This window comes from Meriones unguiculatus, chromosome 3 (genome assembly GCF_030254825.1).
Source record: "Meriones unguiculatus strain TT.TT164.6M chromosome 3, Bangor_MerUng_6.1, whole genome shotgun sequence".
In the NCBI taxonomy this organism is placed as follows: Eukaryota; Metazoa; Chordata; class Mammalia; order Rodentia; family Muridae; genus Meriones; species Meriones unguiculatus.
In genome coordinates, this window is record NC_083351.1 from 46918659 (window position 1) to 46932654 (window position 13996).

The 13996-nt window shown below is 41.3% G+C and overlaps 2 protein-coding genes across 5 annotated transcripts in view; one reads left to right on the plus strand and one right to left on the minus strand.

The window, feature by feature from the left end:
- The first annotated feature begins 3 nt into the window (after positions 1-3).
- On the plus strand, positions 4-4685 carry Abitram (actin binding transcription modulator). Its single transcript, XM_021628176.2, has 5 exons — positions 4-336; positions 1194-1245; positions 1721-1850; positions 3287-3433; positions 3515-4685. Exons 1-5 carry the CDS (start codon positions 219-221, stop codon positions 3647-3649), a joined length of 582 nt encoding a protein of 193 aa, XP_021483851.1. The 5' UTR covers positions 4-218; the 3' UTR covers positions 3650-4685.
- A 1073-nt stretch (positions 4686-5758) lies between these two features.
- The window catches only part of Ctnnal1 (catenin alpha like 1), a 54978-nt gene continuing 46740 nt past the window's right edge, over positions 5759-13996 (minus strand). For 3 of the 4 annotated variants that reach the window (XM_060379938.1, XM_060379936.1, XM_021628142.2), the window contains exons 13-19: positions 13203-13253; positions 12953-13107; positions 11394-11442; positions 8175-8231; positions 7457-7570; positions 6778-6861; positions 5759-6655 (exon numbers count right to left, since the gene is read on the minus strand). In XM_060379938.1, coding sequence (XP_060235921.1) covers positions 6596-6655; positions 6778-6861; positions 7457-7570; positions 8175-8231; positions 11394-11442; positions 12953-13107; positions 13203-13253 — 570 coding nt within the window. In that variant the 3' untranslated portion in view covers positions 5759-6595. The remainder of the gene's footprint in view (positions 6656-6777; positions 6862-7456; positions 7571-8174; positions 8232-11393; positions 11443-12952; positions 13108-13202; positions 13254-13996) is intronic. The other variant, XM_060379937.1, reaches the window with a different exon arrangement.

Here is a 13996-nt window from a genome sequence, read left to right on the forward strand (position 1 = left end):
CGAAGCTTAACCCGGTAGTGTTAGACGCCATGGGGGATTTGCCATCTCCTGTCGGTCAGTCCTTTGGCGCCCAGGTGTATTTGTCCCACAGCTGGACGTTGGCCCCAGTGCGCAGGTGACTGGCGCGAGGACGGGGAGGACCCTCGGGGCCAGGGAGCAGCGCGCGTGCGTACAATGCTACCACGCGCCGGAAGTCCGTCCCTCTGGCCTGGACCCGCATGATGGAAGAACTCCAGTCCCCCGAAGCCGGGCAGGCGGCGCCAGAAGTAGTCATGGCTACTGAGCCCGCGGCGCCCTCCCTTGTGGATCGATACTTCACTCGCTGGTATAAAGCGGGTAAGTGCGGGATGACGGTGAGCTCTGCTCAGCTGCACAGGCGGGTTGCCGCGGGAACTCTGGCGACGCGATGGAGCCCGTGCTCTCTGCCCTGGGCTTCCTAGTCCCGGGAATGCTGATTTGCACTGGTTGGAGAACTGAAATAGGCGCAGCGCAATGTGTGGGTTTACAGGAAAGGACGGGAACTAAACTAAGGAACTCCGCATTGGTCTGCCTGTGCTTAAACACACTGCCAAGTGTTTGTGTGCCTGGAGGCATCAATCCTACATCGAGGCGCGAAGAAACCTTAGGCATGGAGAGAACATTAAGAGAGTTTTAAGAAAGCAGTATCCATGTTAAGGAATCTAGCATATTGTCCATTTGCCGTTTCGAAATAGGCTTCCCTGCTATTCTGTTTTGTAGGCCCTGAAAATATCGGTGTCACCTTTGGGGGATTCTCCTCTGTTCTCTACTTAAGCCTTTTTGGTGGACGCACACACGTTATTTAGGATAGCAAACCTCCTAGTTCTCCTCAGGACTGAATTCTCCCAAAATGTAATGTTCACATAACATAAAGACAGCCCACAAAACAACAACATAATGTAAGCAATGTGGTGCTTATAATAGTGTTTCTCTAACAGAAATATTGTGTGTACTCATTCTAAAAGTGACAAGATGGAGGAGTTAATAACTTTACCTGCACAAACGATTCTGTCTGGATTAGGCCACTTAAACACTTCAGAGCCTTTTTTTACTTGGAGCACTGTGATCAGCATGAGCCCCAGCTTCACCATGAACTATCTCCATGAACCAAAGAAGGTAATCACATGGGAATAGTAAATAGCAATTCAACAACTAGCAACTCACTTATTCCCTAGATGTTAGAGGAAAACCCTGTGAGGACCACTGCGTACTCCAGCACTCCAACCGGTAAGCCAGTCAGAGATTTTAAATTATCAGCACTTTCCTTCAGATAGTTGGCCTGACGTAGTCATAGGTCGGGTGTGAGTATTCATGAACTTGTCTTCTACTGAGTTGAAATGGCGTTACAGGAGTGTGGTGTTCAGTCATTTAAGCGTAGCCAGCCTGCACCAGCCACTGAACTACCAGAACCTATGGAATGGCCCCTTGTGTCATCTCCTGTGTACAGTCTTGCCATGCTTCTCTGCTGCCCCTGGGATGACTAGTGCTACCATTCCCCTTCCTGGGGCAGAGTTTCAATCCTATTTTCTCCTCTTCTGTTATGCTCCCCATCCTGCACTTAGGCTCCAATTGTAGCCAAGAGAAAGAGATGAGAATTGGGCTAAATGAAGGTCAATTTAGATAGTTATTTCTCAATAGAAATAGAAAGAAATCTCCAACCATCAGGCAATAGGTTTGACTTTTTTTTTCTCTTTCCTTATAGAATATGTGTCATCACACTGGCAGGATCTCATCCTGCTCTTCAAAGTGGCAAAACTATTAAGAGTATTTCTTATCAGATCAGTACCAACTGTAGCAGACTTCAGAACAAAGTATCTGGAAAATTTAAGAGGGTATGTTCCTGTAATTCTGTGATTTTTTTTTTCCTTTCTACTGAGATTTTCTATATTCATGCTACGATGGATCCAGTCAGCTATAAGAAGACTTTTTCTGGCAGTTCAGTTTAAGTTTTCAGTAAAAAAACAAAACAAACATGTCCTCCCCACCCCCAAAAAGGAAGCATAGCATCTATCAATAGGTTCTGTAATCCCATTCTTCTTATCCCCAAAGGGTTGAAATGGAAGATGGGCCTTTGCCTGTAATCCGAGCTCTTGGGTAGCTGAGATAGCATAATTGCAGGTGTGAGACCATCCGGGGCTATATGGTGTGCACACCAGGCGACATTAACTTTCAAAAATAATAACAGTCTTGGTTCCAACTTAATGTGTTCACTACAGGAAAATAATTTTTTTTAAAGAGTGTGGTATAGCTGGGTAGTAGTAGTGGTGGTACATGCCCTTGGGAGTCAGAGGCAGGTGGATCTCTGAGTTTAAGGCCACACAGAGAAACCCTGTCTTTAAAAACCTGAAAAGGAAAAAAAAAAAAAAAAAGACGGCAGAGCATGAAACATCCTCTCATTCAGTTCACCAGACCACCCTTGATTTACCCATCTTCCAGAATATCTGAAACAATGACTATACCTGCTGTCCATAAGTGTATTGAAATGTGGTACTAATAACAGGCATGAATTTTGGTGAGTTTTGTAGGTTTATTTAAATAAACATGTTTGTTTTCAATTTATATATGTGTGTGTGTGTGTGTGTGTGTGTGTGTGTGTGTGTGTATAAGACATGTGCAGTAACCTGCAGAGAGGTAAGCAGAACTTGTCAAATCCCCTAGAACTGAATTTACAGGTAGTTGGGAGCTACCATGTAGGACCAGGAATTAAACCTGGGTGGTCCTCTTCAAGAGGAGGGTTGTTTTGTTGTTTGTTTGTTTGTTTGTTTTTTGAAACAGGGTTTTACTGTGTAGCTCTGGTTAGTCTGGCCTTTGATGTATACACCAAGCTAGCCTCAAACTGAGACTCACCTGACTATGTCTTCTGGGCACAGAGATTAAAAGTGTACACCACCACACTCAGCAGAAGATAGGGATATTAATGAAAATAACTTTAGAATATTGCTGCCTTGTATCATATTGACTTTTATAATATAGCTTACAGTGAATTTTTCTATAGGTTGAAATCTTTATACCTGGCCATATATATGTTTCTTATTTGCAATTGAAAAAAAATACATTTTTTATCCTGTAACTAAACTACCCATTATTATAAGATGGCACCTAGCACATAGTAGGTTATTGTGTTAAAGTACATGAGAGGTTTTATATACTTAAATCACTTTTCTGTAAAACACCAATTCCAAGACTAGATTCTGTTTTAATGGTAAGGGCCACCTATCAGGAAAATGGAAATACACAATTAATTTGCATTTTTCTTCTCATTACACAGGGGGCCCAGTTTCTAACAGAGCTTTCACCTCTGTGTAAGATTTACTGCTCCAATGGAGAAGAATATACCATATATAGCTGTGTTAGAGGTCGATTGATGGAAGTTAATGAAAATATTCTTCATCAGCCATCTCTTCTTCAAGAAAAGGTAAAAAAGAGGTAGGAAAGGCATAACCCTGTTCACATAGAAATCAGATGACAGTACTAAATGTTCTGTTTTCTTCCCCAGCCATCCACTGAAGGCTACATTGCAGTAGTATTACCCAAATTTGAAGAAAGTAAAAGCGTAACAGAAGGATTACTAACACAGCAACAGTATGAAGAGGTGGTGGTAAAACGCAATAATGCCACAACAACTACATAATGAGCTTTGAGATGGAGAGATGGCACAGGATCCTCACCCTTCCTGGCCTAAACTGTCAGCTGCACTGAAGAAAGCCAGTATGTATGAGCATTCCTCATAACCAGGCACAGGAAAAACCTCGTCCTTCACCTAACGTATTGTCCCCCTTTGTCTTGACATCACAAGCCTTGGTCCCCATTTGTATTCAGCCTCTTCAGTTCTGCCTTGTGCAGGTACTTGCTTTGTGTGTTAGGAAGTGTAATTGTGGGTGTTCGCTTGCATATGTACAGCAGAACACACCTTAATGCTCTTGTACCTTTTGACAAGGACAGTTTCTCATTGGCTTGGAACTTTGCCAGATGGCTCCTGAACTTCCAGGGATAGATCTGTCTCCTCTGCTTCCTACCTTGCAAGGCTGGTATTTGAAGGGTACACCACTGTACCCAGTTTTTATATGAGCCTGGAAACCCCAACTCAGGTCTTTGTGCTTTCAAGGTGTATTAGTTACTTTTCAGTTGCTGTGGTAAAATACCATTACCAAAAGCAACATCCAAGAGTTTATTTGGGTCTTTAATTCCAGAGGAATTGCTTCTTTCCCACCAGGTTGCTGGGAAGAGGTGGGAATGTGGAGTCTGCCTTCGACTCTACATAGAAAAGGTTTGAAACATACAAGGGCTCTTCTGGCAAATGGGAGAACCACCATGCTTCAGTGTTAAGCTGGCTCTACAATGCATGGTAGTGACTCCATCCTGCACACTTTAGTGACAGCTAATTTGAGGTATCTTAGAGCAAAACAAGATTTTTACATTATCTAAGCTAGAAAAAAAATAGCTATGAAGTTGTGGTTTTAGATTAGGCACAGACACTGAAGACTAGAAATAAAGGCTTCAAACCATGAAGTTGTGTTAAGGTTGTAACATGTAATGACTGCCATTGCCCTGTTTTTAATGAGACAAAAGAAGTGCAGCCAGGCAGAGTTTACTGAGAGTAGCTCCCTATAACTAGGACGGGATCAAAACTGAGTTTCTCCTAAATAAAAGTTTTACGTACATGAAAACCTGTTTTATAAGTTCTTCTGTCCTTTTATGCTGTTGATGTCTTGTTACCCTATTTCCTCAACTCACTTGGCAACTTTGTTCCATTTCCAGGTGTGTAAAGGTATTTTGTAAATATTCTTAGGTAAAAAAAAAAAAAAAAAAACTAAATATGTTTAGTTGTTAAGACAAACTTTTTATAATCCGAGTGCCAGCATGACAATCCCTTAATTACACCATCAGTCTTGACAAAGGCTGTGACTTGTTATCTACAGGGAACATGCTGGGCTGAAAATTAGGCACACAGCAGCAGATCCTCACTTTGAGCAGCAGAAAGGATTCTCAGATTCTCAAGCTCAAAGTTCATACCTGTTTCACAGGTTGTATCTTTCTCCACTAGTTTTATTGCAAGTTAAGAGAACGTTTCACAAATTATCACTGTGCTAGAAGTACTTTAAAATACAGACACATAAAGTAGTACAAGTTGCACAGGTACTTTTTAATTTTATCACTGATCAGTATGTGTCTCCCCAAATTTTGTTAATGGATCAAAATTAATCCAGTAAGTATGAATTCAGTTATCGAATATACAGTTTTTATTGAAGTGTACACTATCTCGTGATGTTTAATACTACTCAGTAAACGCTATTTTGTTGTCAAAGATAATGCTATTGTTGCCACATACCTGATAGTTCTTAACAGTTTTATTAAGGGATCTACTTTATTACCAAAATATTTACACTGAGAATCCAGTGAAGTTAGCATCATGCTTTTCAGTTTAAAAAGAAATCACAGAATTTTCACTCATACAAATTTGTAACAATACTGCCTATTGCCCATTCAATCATTCCCCATATCAGCCACCTGCAAAATTAGTCTTTTGAAAGACTGGTTAAGTTGTTGTCTGTGATGATCGCTAAAGAGATGAGATTTCTATGTTGTGCATGCCCCTTCACTCAGCCCTTGTGCTCTGCAGTACAAGGATCCAGCGGATCAGCTGGATGGCTTGGGCAACCTCTTACTTGCTTTGCAATACAGCAGATAGGTTACACACACAGGCATTTCCCCAGACCAAGAAAAGCTTTAAACCATAAAGTTAAAAAGGCTAAAAATATTTATTTTATAATGAGCTTTCCAATGCCACATAAAATACGGTGCATAAGTTTTAGAAATTTAAAACAGCCTCTTGGTTCCAATGTTCTGTCTCCTGCACCTCGCATTCCATCAATACTGAGAAAGATAGTTCAAAACTTTGTTTTTTAACCCGGTAAGAAATAGGATTCCATCCACTATTCAGGACTACCAGGTTAGCTATGCACACTACAGCTGGAATAAAAAGTGTTTCCTCTTCTGCAGTTACTCCAGGGTTCTTTCAAGAACTGTTGTTTTCCTTCCTGAAGTAGGGAAGGGACAGTTGCAGCCTAACAATCTTACCAGTGAGATGCTAGTTAGAAGCAGCAGCTAGCAGGGATGCTCTATGACCAGGCATATGGAAGGATAACCTGCTTCAACAAGAAATGAAGAGTCCACAGGTCTAAGAAAAACTGCATTCAACCAGGCCACTATGTATTTTTCTGCTGAAATTAGTATTGGATACAGTCAGCTTAAAAAACAGTTAAGGGTGCCAAAGGGGAGTGTATTTGCAATTGCTTCTTTGGGATTCAGCCATCATTAAGACAGTTGGGATATTTGGTATGCACTGAACCCCTGAGCACAGTGTCTATTTTCAAATTGCACTGCCATTAGAATCTTAGCAACTGCCATAGCAATATGACTGTCAGTAAGCTTTCTAATCTGAAGATCAGGAAAAAAAAAAGAAAGATTTCAGCATTCTTCTTAAAAAAACTGATGAATTTCTGAAAGTACAAAGGATCATTTGCTTCTTTAAAATGTCAGCTGTAACATGATATTCCAGAGATGATCCCCAGGCTGCTCAAATTTTACCATCCATGATATCTTTATTTGGTGATGAGACCCATCTGTTATTTTCCACCTGAAAGGAAAAGTTAAGGCAATTAGCTTCTGCTGTGCTCTGAAAATAAGCTGTAAAGTGAATAGTGTACATGGTCATTTTCGTTTAAGTTAATAAAGTTGAATACAGAAAAGTAATTTCACCTTCTTCAGCAGCTTAGAGCAAAGTGAGAGGAGCTGGACCATGAGAACCATCATGGATCTTATCTTTGTAATACACTTGTCAACCTATGGTAACAAAGCATGTGTGTCATTCTAACAGCAGTACTTCAAAAAACATTATCATCTACTTGGTTTTACAATGGTTGAGTTTCTCCATCATAGAAATCTAAGAAATCTGGAAGGTATAGGTGAGGGTAGCAGTGCTGACTTAAGGCTCCAGAATGAGGATGGCGCTGGCTGCCTGGTCTCATGCCTCTTCCCTGGATCCCGGGAAGAAGGGTGGAACAGCAGCTGTTGTACTTCATGCTGAGCACGAGCTTCTCAAAATGCTCCATCCACTGACAGTGTACACCTTACTGGGCAATTCCTTACAATCCACCCAAATTCCCTAGTTATATTTACAGGAGCCTTGACTTCAAGGCATTTATACCACAGAGAAGACTCCAATTGAGGAACTCTGAAGTAGCTAGGAACTAATGTTCAGCCTCAAATCTAGTTGTTGGTGACCTGCTACTCCCTGGGGTCAGTCATAGAGCAGCTGCTTTCAGACAGGCATGAAACAAGGAAACAGACTGTACACTTTAGCACAAAGGGCTAGAGCTAGCCTGATAGACTATGAAACATTCTCAAGTGTTTTCCCAGATAACCCACCCGCCTTTACCTTTAGAAACACTTTACTCTGCAAAGATGTCTTAGTAATTGTCTGAAGCTGGTGGCATAGAGGAATTAGCTTGTTTATTTCCAGGAGAAGCATAAGTTTGTCATCATCTTTTAGCTGAAATGTAATTTAGGAAGTTGTTACAACTTCAACAAAACTCCGTCTTTTACACAGTTTTTTTTGTTTTTGTTTTTGAAAGGAACTCACATGTAGATCTGGCTGGCCTGGTACTCACTATGTCGACCTGGCCAGCCTCAAACGCATAGAGACCCACCTGTTTTGGTCTCCTGAGTGTTACACCACACCTAGTAGTATCTGTCTTTTTCCCGCCTTAGTGCTTGGTTTTGTTTTCTTTTTTTTTTTCAATATAAAAATAAGAAATTACCAAAATCTCATAGAATATCATCATGAAATAGTGCTTGTTTTAATCAATGTACAGTTTCCACAAATCATAAGTGTTGTCATGTTTTGTCTTTTGTGGTGCTGCAGACAGAATCCAGGACTTAGTGTGAACTAGACAAGGTCTTCCACCCTACCCCCAAGGAATATAATCACACAAAAATGTACACAGTGCAACAGAATAACAAAAAGCAGGATAACATAACAGAATGTTCTCTGAGTTTGCTCCTAGCCTATGTCTTACATACATTTGTGTATTAGTAATCTGCTCCCAGTGTGGGCATGTGAAATCACTAGCACTGGACAGGGGGACATGTATTACCTGTTTTGAAAATGACTGGACACTTGAAGTAAGCTTTAAACCCTCTGCAGCAAAAACCTGGAGAGAAGGAAAACATCACTATTTTAGATCAATGTTTTCTGGGTGGTTGGTAAACAAATATTCTCAGTTATTTCACATAATTGGAAAATAACCCAGACATTAAGAATCAGTCACAGATCTCCAAAACATTTTCATTGTATCACAGGAAACAAGAGGGTTCGGCTAGAATCAAGACATTCTTCCAGACCTAAGACGAAATCTTCAGAGAAGCTCCTCTACACCTAAAGACCTCCAGTTACTCTGGAGAGCCACACAGACCTGGGATCCCCAGTCAAAACTGTCAGTTCCTTTCTGAAGGAATCCTCAGCTCACTTTTTAAGATCTCCAATAACTGAGACGAGCCATTTTTCTTCAGAGTGTAGCCACTGGTAACTTACCCATGACTCAATAAATAACCTCTCCCTGTACACAAATAAGCAACCCCAGTTAAACAGTTATTAAAAATAAAAATGAGAGGAGGGAGGTATGACTTGAGAAGAAGAAAAGGCAAGTTACGGAGGGAGGAGAAAAGATGCAAGGGTGGTGATGGTGAATAAAGTCAAAATACATTATATACATGTATAAAATTGTCAAAAAATAAGTAAGACATTAGTTTTTGAATCCTCAAGTATAAGACTCAGGAATCCTGGGGAATGAGGTCAGGTTAGAATTCTGCTGCTTCCACCTAACTGTGACTAAATTTGCCTCCACACAAATTCCACAACAGTTATTTGAGATGACCAATCCAGGCTGTTACAATTTGTTGCAATTTTCAGATTTTGTCTGTTTACCTTGCATTTTACAATTTAGAGAAGAGGAGTATGGAGAGGAGGCCAGATAAGTGGGAGGAACAGTCAGGCCACCTAATCGCAGGGAGCTGCAAAGACAGCTTAGCTGTCAAGAGCACTTGCTGCTCTTCCAGAGGACCCAAATTCAGTTCCCAGCACCAAGAAGCCCCCAACCACATGTAATTTCATCTTCAGGGAGCCTGACACGCTCTTCTGGCCTCTGAGGGGATCTGCACAGTGACATTCACACACACACACAAATAACTATGCTAATAAGTCTAATACTAATATACTAATGCTACTACAACAGTAAAGGATGAAGACAGATGTACTTGGCAGCAATAATAAAGCAAATATCAGAATGATTTAGGAAGAAAAAGTTCTGGAAGCAAGCTAGATAAAGAATATAGGGGGCAGGGGAGAAAGAGTAAACTGACCTTCTAGTCACCAGCTTAATACCTTGCATTGCTGGTTAAGGTGATCTCAAGGTGAAATGCCCTTTTACATTTTTCCCTACCCCTGAAAGGGAAGCCAGCAGGCTTTCTCTTAGCTTTGGTTGCACTGAATCACTCACTTTCCCATATCCCTCATCATTCCATGTTCTCTCAGTTCTCATAGCATCTCTGCTGTGTCTGTTTGACAGAATGCCACAGCTAAAAAAGCACATTAGTGTTTCATCGAAGCAGATGCTGAGTCTCACAGTCAAACACTGGGCAGAGCACAGGTAGTCTTATGGAGAAAGGGCAGGGGAAGGGATAGAAGGACCCAAAGAGGACAGGAACTCTACAGAGAGACCAACAAAGCTAACAAATCTGAGCCCCGTGGGGCCTGCAGAAACTGATGCACCAACCAAGGACCATGCATGGAAAGGACCTAGACCCCTGCTCAGATGTAGTAGACAGGCAGCTCAGTCACCATGTGGATCACCTAGTAAGGGGAGCAGGAGTTATCTCTGACATGGACTCAGTTGCCAACTCTTTGATCACTTCCCCCTGGCAAGGCAGTCTTGCCAGGCCACAGAGGAAGAGGATCCAGGCAGTGCTAATGAGACTTGATAGGCTGGGGTCAGATGTTAGGGGAGGAAGGTTCCCCCTTTCTGTGTTCTAGGGGAGGGGGCTAGGGAGAAAGAGGGAGAGAGGGTGGGACAAAGAGGAGATGAGCGAGGGGCTAAAATTGGGATATAAAGTGAATAAATTATAAAAAAATTAAAAAAACTTAAAAAGCACATTTTGTGCTCATTAACTCCCAAATCTCTGTCTATTTATTCCTGGCACTGGCCTTTGCATTAATGTGAGCAAAGCTTAATGCTTGATTCCACTCTAAACCTGATGCTCTCCTCGGTGTTCCCCACATTAGTCAATGTCACCATCATTTATAGTGTTAGTTGAGTCAAAAAACTTTCAGATAATATACAATAACCATACTAAAATCTTTAGACCTAAAGAAGCTAAACAACAAGGAAGACTATAGGGAAGATGCTAAATGCTCATTCAGAAGTCAAACAAGATAGATACCAGAAGCAGCAGAAGAGAGGAAACAGAACAGGAGCCTACCATAGGTATCCTCTGAAAGACCACCCAGCAGGGAATCAAAGCAGATGCAGAGACTCACAGCCAAACTCTGGGCAGAGAGCAGGGAGTCTTATGGAAGAAGAGAGGGATAGAAGAACCAGGAGGAGACAAATGCTCCACAAGGAGACCAACAAAGCCAAAAATTTCTGAGCCAAGAGGTCCTGAAGAAACTGATGTATCAACCAAAGATCATACATGGAGAGGACCTAGACCCCCTGCTCAGATGTAGCCTACAGGCAGCTCAGCCCCATGTGGGTTCCTAGTAAGGAGAACAGGGGCTGTCTCTGACATGGACTGCTCTTTGATCACATCCCTCTGGCGAGGCAACCTTGCCAGGCAACAAAGGAAGAGGATACAGGAAGTCCTGATGAGACTTGATAGCCTAGGGAGGGTGGGACAGACAGGAGATGAAGGGGCCACAATTGGGATATAAAGTAAATAGATTGTAAAAAAATTATATATACCTTTTAGAAGGTTATATCGTGCCACTGCCTCTCAACCCTGAGTGGGCCCACCACTATCACACTTGGAAACAAAGAACATTAAGGTTCTGCAGAGAGGCTGTGCCTACTACTTCTCTGTGGCTCAGCAGGTCATCCACAGGCTCCCAACTCTTCAAGGTGCATCTAGCATCACAGACATTGTGCTTGTTCTGCTTCTGAAATGCTCTTACCCAACATACCCCCCTAACTCTCACCTACTCAGTAATGCACCTACTCAAATGGCACCTTAGAGAACTCTTTCTGACCACCCTCTATCAGCTTTCTCTTTTTATCCTACGGGACCTTGACTCTCTAAGTACTTGTGAAAATGAAACATACCTCTAGGAAGTGAATTAAGTCCTGGGAAGTTTTCAGTGGCCCCTCTCCTCTAAAACAGAATGAATTATTAAGATAAGTACAAACCTGGAAATTAGTTTATAGAACAATGTTTTAGAGCAGTCTATATATTAGCAGAACTCAAATTTTAAAGAATAGTATGAATGCTGATAATATTGTGACATTATTCTTAAAACAACTTATACTATTACTTCCTAAGTTAAAATTATATATGTTTCTGGAGCAGTGGGACACACCTGTGGTCCCATCACGTGGGAGGCAGAGGCAGGCAGATCTCTGAATTTCAGCCCAGCCTGGTCTACAGAGTGAGTACTAGGACAGCCAGGGCTACACAGAGAAACCCTGTCTCAAAAAAAAAAAATTATATATGTTAATTTCATAATGCAAAGAAAACTGAAACTGGCTAGTTAGTGTTCCTTGTCTTTTTCAATCTGTTTTTATTTTGATTCATGAGTAAATATATAAGGTCTGATAATATGTCTCAAAAAATGCATTTCTCATGGAATTAAAAAAAAAAAGATCAAACCCAAAGTCAATAAATCTTCAACTTTAATTTAAGCCTTGGCAGGAACTCAGTTTCATCTTCAATAAGGCATACATTAAATGCAAGTTGGAAATGTAGAAAATCATCATAATAGTACTTGTGTTGACCAGTTTTATTCAGGAGTTTAAATGGTTCCAAGAATAACGAACTCTGAAAAATGAAAGGTAAATTCCAACAAAGCAACCAGCAGGATGTGTAAGAGGAGCAATGGTCTCAGCATGAATCAGGGAGACTCAGCAGCAGCAGCTCCTACCCTCAACAGCTGGGAGGTGCAAGTTAATCCTTCCTGTTCTCTGATGGATGCTGAGAGCAGCAACTGGGGCCATGACACAAAATTAGACCGAAAGTTAAAAAGAACTCACAATTTTGGGGGGAAAAACTTGAAAAAGCACTACAATATCTTAAATATTTTATGAAGAAATATGAATTGTTCTGTAGAAATAATCATTAATACATTATATAAGTGATTACGATGGGTTCAAACAGTGGCCTGAAAAAACTACAGATGTCCTCAGGACTGAAGGCTAGCAATCCGGCTTGCCAGGAGTACCTAGATGAGGCTGGTACCCCTCAGGGCCTAAGGGAGGAGACTGTTGTAGGAACATGCAGACACTGTGGTAAAATAACAACTTGCGCTTCGACCACAAGGAGAGACTTACATTCTGGACACACGCAGCAGTGAACAGGGCATTAAACAGTCACGTATTACAGGAATTCCGTTTTCCTGAAACTTAGTGTTTTCGCCCCAAAACCACATATCCCAGCCCAGAGCTTCAGCTAGCCTCTGTGACTCCATGGAGTTGTTTCTCACTTTCCAATCTTTTCTTAACTTTTAAGATTTATTTCTTTATGATTCAGGCCTATAGTCCTAGTACTCAGGAGCCTGAGACAGGAATTGCTGCAAGTTCCAGCCCAGTCTGGGCTGTGGTATGAGACCCTGTCTCAGAAAAACCTGAATAAGCAAACAAACAGATCAAAATGTCACTGCATTACCTACCTAGTAAATAAATATAAAGAATAAGCCATCCTGGACATGTTCCGTCCATGTTGAACAATCTCATTCTCTTGGTCCTCCCACTTCTCGATCTCACAGTCAGCATCAGAGGTGAGCAAACCCAGCTTCAGCCCGAGCTTTGCGATCTTGGCTTGCTCCTACAAACACATTTTAATCACAGCTCTATCCTTGGAAGGAAGATTTCACAACTGTCATTACTGATGTGGGACTGTTACACAACCGAAGAGCTTACCTCTGAGTCAGATTTGTCAGGCTTTAATGACTTCAGGTTTGTATTATTCTTCTGTGACAATGAAAGGATTAGAAAATCTTAACATTTAATTGTGAGGAAAGATGGCAGTAACAGAAAACATATGAACTTGCGGCAAGCCCTAACTTTACCATAACCAGCAAGTGGTTAAGTTAAACAGTTAACTACAATTGTAAATATTCTGTTAGGTGACTTCTGCTCAGAGTAAACCATCAGTTTGGAATTCAGGCCCAGAGAGACAAAGGCGAGCGGCCTGTCCAGCAACCTGTTTTCTGGCTACTAGCTGCCTGCTTGTTTTCACAAGGTCTTGGGGCCTCAAGATAACACCTAAAATATCCTCAGAATCTAGTGACATTGTTCCTCAGAGCTCCCTGACTTCTCTGTTACAATATGATTATTATAATATGTGAATGATCCTGATGAAATGTCATTTGTAATGCTTTCCTACTGGTTATGACTCTATGATCTAACGCCTTCAAATTTCTGAATTTCAACACCTTAGGTCACTGCTATCACAGACCTAATGCTGAAGCGCAGGTTGTAAAGACCTTACACTTTAAATTGGTGATATAATGTAAGCCAGTGCCTAATGGTCTGCTACTTTAAAAAAGAGCAAGTTTCCCCCCATAGAACTATTGGGAACTCAGTGCATTTCTTCTAGAAGGGAAACCTATCATAGTTAGGTCACCAGGCTAGTTCAGAGATACCTGTTAACTCCAAGAACAAAGAACTATAACACACCCTACCAATAACTATAGCAATGCTTCTTTGAAATA

What these genes read in the sequence shown, in the direction of transcription:
- Abitram (XM_021628176.2), top strand. Translation starts at nt 219, where the DNA reads ATGATGGAAGAACTCCAGTCCCCCGAAGCCGGGCAGGCGGCGCCAGAA. An exon ending in CACTCGCTGGTATAAAGCGG is followed by an intron (nt 337 to 1,193) that starts GTAAGTGCGGGA and finishes CTTATTCCCTAG; the next exon opens with ATGTTAGAGGAAAACCCTGT. An exon ending in CATCTCTTCTTCAAGAAAAG is followed by an intron (nt 3,434 to 3,514) that starts GTAAAAAAGAGG and finishes TTTCTTCCCCAG; the next exon opens with CCATCCACTGAAGGCTACAT.